Source organism: Abramis brama (genome assembly GCF_963993115.1).
Source record: "Abramis brama genome assembly, chromosome: 9".
NCBI lineage: Eukaryota > Metazoa > Chordata > Actinopteri > Cypriniformes > Leuciscidae > Abramis > Abramis brama.
Window position 1 is genome coordinate 45,135,954 of NC_139971.1, and position 5,000 is coordinate 45,140,953.

A 5,000-nucleotide genomic window follows, 5' to 3' on the forward strand; every position below is an offset into this window, starting at 1 on the left:
TTCCAGATGTGCATATGTACATGTTCGTTCAAGTGATGGATTCACCTGTGGTTCCAGATGTGCATATGTATATGTTCGTTCGAGTGATGGATTCACCTGTGGTTCCAGATGTGTATATGTACATGTTTGTTCGAGTGATGGATTCACCTGTGGTTCCAGATGTGCATATGTACATGTTTGTTCGAGTGATGATTCACCTGTGGTTCCAGATGTGTATATTTTCGTTCGAGTTATGGATTCACCTGTGGTTCCAGATGTGTATATGTATATGTTTGTTCGAGTGATGGATTCACCTGTGGTTCCAGAAGTGTATAAGTTCGTTTGAATGATGGATTCACCTGTGGTTCCAGATGTGCATATGTACATGTTCGTTCGAGTGATGGATTCACCTGTGGTTCCAGATGTGCATATGTACATGTTCGTTCGAGTGATGGATTCACCTGTGGTTCCAGATGTGTATATGTACACGGCCGGGGAACTGAAGCACACGTTTGCTCTGAGCGCTGGAGGAACGGCTGAGTCTGAGGATTCCTGAGCTGCTCTTCTCAAACTCTTCATGCCTGATGATCTGAGCTCTGATGAAGACATGATGAAGACGGTCACGTCCTCCAGATCATCACTCACCTCCTCCACGGCTCGCTGCAGCTCTGACAACACAAACACAACATCACAACACAACCACAACAAACACAACACAACAATCATAACAAACCCAACAATCACATCACAACAATCACAACAAAAACAACACAACAATCATAACAAACCCAACAATCACAACAATCACAACAAAAACAACACAACAATCATAACAAACCCAACAATCACATCACAACAATCACAACAAAAACAACACAACAATCATAACAAACCCAACAATCACAACAATCACAACAAAAACAACACAACAATCATAACAAACCCAACAATCACATCACAACAATCACAACAAACCCAACAAACACAACGGTCAAAACAAACCCAACAATCACATCACAGCAAACCCAACGATCACAACAAACCCAAAAATCACATCACAACAATCACAACAAACCCAACAATCACAACAAACCCAAAAATCACATCACAACAATCACAACAAACCCAACGATCACAGATTTATGAGTTTAAGGACATTTTATTTTTCATATGCTAATGCTCAAAAAGTGAATAAATGGATTATAACTACTGCATAAATATAATTTAGTACCATAAAATCCCCTAAAAATACAAAATATGACATAAAACATTATCAAAATAAAATATAGTACATTCATGTCACTTGAAAAAATGTGAAGAGCACCAAACAGATAAACAGTTAAACAGATATTATAGCCTATGTCTTTTTTTTTCAACAGTAAATAAACTATTCTGCGGTTTTCTTTATTTACCAAAGGCATACAAACTTATCTACGAATTTTCCAGCTAACAAAAATATGTTTTAAACCTAACGTTTCCATTAATTTATGAAATGTTGTTTCTAATTGTTCCGAACGTCTAGTTTTTATGGTTATATGACCATTAATGGAACATTCCATTCTTCAAACATAATGCAAACGTTATTTGAATGTTCTCTAAACGTTCTGAAACAAGTATTAACATTTTAAAACGTTAGAACGAAGAACATCCAACTGAAAAATTTAAAAATATTTTTGTGCTAACGTTTTGAGAACATTATTAAAGATCAGATAACTTTGAATGAACTGGAAGAACGTTTGTTTATAATTTTGAGAGAACGTTGTTGCCTGTTCGCTGGGTTCTATTGCTCTTAATCGAACAACTACAGCCTACAGTTTAAATTCAGAATGTTAATTTAGGTTGAACTATTGTTTTAAAATAATACTGATTACAGTTTTATTCTAATATTCTGATAATAGTGTGTGTGTTTGTTTCTCACCCTCTGACGCGATCAGGACTTTGGCCCCGCGACAGCATCTGAAGCTCGCGATCAGACTCCGCGCGCGGATGCTGGTGTTGAGGAGTGCGCATGCGCAGCCGAGCTTGGCCAGCGCGAGCCAGCAGAACATGAAGGCGGGCTCGTTCATCATGAACAGAACCGCGGTGTCTCCGGGCGTCAGAACCGACGCGCCGCGCAACGCGTTCGCTATTCTGTTGCTCTCTCTGTCTGCGTCTCTAAACGAGTACCTTTCGTTCTCGAAAACAATAAACGGCTTGTTCGGCCGCGTTTCGACCTGTTCTAGAAATCTGTCCAAAGCGAAGAACAAAGGTCGCCTTCTTCTGCGAGACACGAATTTGAGTAAAATCCGCACCAGTTCTGTGTGATAAACAAAGTCTGACCAGAAATACGGGAAAAGCAGCCTGAGAATCAGAGGACAGAGGATCAGTCCGCACAAGAGCACAGAAACAAGGAACATCTTTGATGTGAGAATGCGAGAGTTTCTCAAACACAATCCGATCTGAAGAATGAAGAATGAAGTAGATTCTGCTGAAGGCGGAGCGACATGAGATTATCAACACGGTTTAAAGTTTCAGAGCCTTTAAAGACGAGGATCAGAAATGTTCTGTATTACAGAAGTTTCACTTAGGAAAAATAACTTTTTTTCAAACTTCAGAAATTCAGTTTTTGGAGTACAGCTCTGGTTCCAACTTATATTCTTTTTGTGATCCTTAATTCATTTGCAGCCGTCATCATTTTGTTAAATTATTTCATAATTTCTGAATACACTTACTCAAACCACAGCAAAATGTCTGGATCCGTTAAAGTAAAACATTGATCTGAAGTCAGTGCTTTAGTGTGCATGATAGTGTTCACACTTGTTGTTTGGTTGGGTTAAAACAAGCCCTGCTCTGTTAGAGCGGTTCATGTGAAGAAGTGTGAACACTGATCTGAACCGAACAAGCGGACCGAGACCCAGATTGTGAACATATTCTTATGGCTTTAAGTTTGATGTTAAAATGCCTGTGTGAACGCTAAGTGGACCAGGACTAAATGTTGTTTTGTGGGTCTGGACCAAACAAACCAGTCCAACTGAACTACAAGTGTGTGTGAACACACCCTTAACCCTTTGGTGCTCTTCGCATGTCGGTCAAAGATGACCGGTTTTTAAAAATTATTTCAATGAAATGAATGTACTATATTTTAGTTTGATGATGTTTTTAATTTAATATTTTGTATTTTTTAGGGATTTTATGGTACTAAATTATATTTACGCTGTTATAATTCTAATTATATAATAATAATAACAAAAAGAATTTATTCACTTTTTGAGCATAGACCTGAAAATTAAATTTCCAACTTAAACTGTCGTAAATCTTGAATGCTTTAGAGACTTAAGTTTGATCTCTTTTCAAAGATGACACTTGGCAGATTATTGTGAAAAAAAGTGAAACTTAAAAAAAGTTACAGAATTTTACGTTTATTGTTACGAAAAATATGCAAAAATACTATTTAAATTTTTTATATGAAATATATATGTTGTTCGGCTGCAGTACCAAACGCTTCCACTAGAGGAAACTCGTCTCTCATTCATTTCCAATGCGCTCATCTTTGACTGCGAGGAGCACAAGTGTGACTATTTGTTTCAGGACCATTTAACCTGTTCGAATGTCCATGATTTTTTTTGTGTGTGTGTGTGTGTGTGTTCACACAGCAAGTGCCGAAACCTTTACCAAGTTTCGTACGATTCCAAAGAAGAAAACATTTCACAAAAAAAACTGTAAAATGTAAAATGTTTCAGTCAAAATGAGCGAGGAGCACCAGAGGGCGCTGTTTCCCTCCTGAGGCAGACCCGGAGTCCTGGATCAGGCCCAGACCAGCAGTTGCATAATTCCCAGACCTTTCTGAACGTGTGGAGACCAGCGTCGCTATCAGTTCCTCCGGCCGCTCCTGATAGCAGCGGTTTTACTCCAGCTGATAAATCAAACTCAACGACCTCTCGCTAGCAAAACACTGGCTGACACTCATTCAGCAAATAATTGATGTATTCACAGAGTCCTGATTCCCAGCATGCACTGCAGTAATGAGAACCGTGCATTTGAAGCTGGATTGTGAACTTCTCAAGGTTACAGCGATAGCAGAAAGAAGGAGCCATACTGATAACGTTCTGCACCGTTTTATTTATATAAAGCTCTTCTGGAAAACAGCTGACCTCGATCTCTTGAGTTTTCAAACACATCTAACAGTACAGCGAGTGATAGGCACACGTCCCAAACACTTCAGGACGGATTCCTGTCGCTCATGTCAGAGGGAAACCTGCTGGATTATGCAAAACGTAGTAGAATTGGCAAAGTCCAATATTTCAGTAAAGTGCCCAGTAGATCAGTGGAGTGTGTCTGGGTGACCCACTTCTGGAGTGTTGCCCTCAGTCCTGTAAATACTGTACTTCTGCACTGCCGTGATTATTGCTGAAACACACAGGCATGAAGTAGATCTGAACTGAAAGCTTGAACAGTTTGTCAGGATAGTTTTCAGAAATGTCAGTTTAGGCCAAGGTGTTTTGTGTCTTCTTATGTTAAGATATCGATTCAATGGTCTGATATGTTTGAAAGTTACCAATGGTAGTCTAGGATTTTGTAGACGTGGATTCCTCGACTCGAGTTTGGCTTTACAGTTCAGAGGCCGGATCCTTCGAGGAACGCTTACGACAGCGGCGAGACGAAGCTTTCCCAATCGATCCAGCAAAAGGTGGTCTTGTTTTCAGACAGATCCTTCAGTGAGCTCATTGTTTCTGCCTTAAATTATTACATTGTTTAAATGAATACATTTTTAGCTAACTGTGATTTTGTATGTGCATTTCTGAAACACATAACTTAGACAGTCACCTCTGATGACAGATCACTCTAAACTGTAATGTGGACTCATGCATTTTCTGAAACGATGTGTATTTTGAAAAGCGCTGTACAAATAAATGTGAATTGAAATGAATTGAATTCAGCCTCTGAATTGGTCAAAGATACTTATACGTTCTGCCATGTCCTGAAGACATGTCCAGCATCTCGACCCAAACGGCCAAGGACTTCTGATCTCTGCTGAATGCATT

At 39.2% G+C, this 5,000-nt stretch overlaps 1 protein-coding gene and 1 long non-coding RNA gene across 3 annotated transcripts in view; one reads left to right on the top strand and one right to left on the bottom strand.

Annotated features, from left to right (window-relative positions):
* Positions 1 to 2,432, bottom strand: part of LOC311089479 (long-chain fatty acid transport protein 2) — a 13,127-nt gene extending 10,695 nt beyond the window's left edge. Inside the window, exons 1-2 of the mRNA XM_084124201.1 lie at positions 1,898 to 2,432; positions 441 to 647 (exon numbers count right to left, since the gene is read on the bottom strand). Of these exons, the coding sequence (XP_083980327.1) occupies positions 441 to 647; positions 1,898 to 2,375 (685 nt within the window). The 5' untranslated portion in view covers positions 2,376 to 2,432. The remainder of the gene's footprint in view (positions 1 to 440; positions 648 to 1,897) is intronic.
* The window catches only part of LOC311089483, an 8,056-nt gene extending 3,173 nt beyond the window's left edge, over positions 1 to 4,883 (top strand). Inside the window, exon 3 of one of the 2 annotated variants that reach the window (XR_014607705.1) lies at positions 3,612 to 4,883. This is a non-coding gene — a long non-coding RNA (uncharacterized lncRNA). Of the gene's footprint in view, positions 1 to 1,913; positions 2,037 to 3,611 lie in introns of those variants that run through there. The other variant, XR_014607706.1, reaches the window with a different exon arrangement.
* Positions 4,884 to 5,000: the final 117 nt, after the last annotated feature.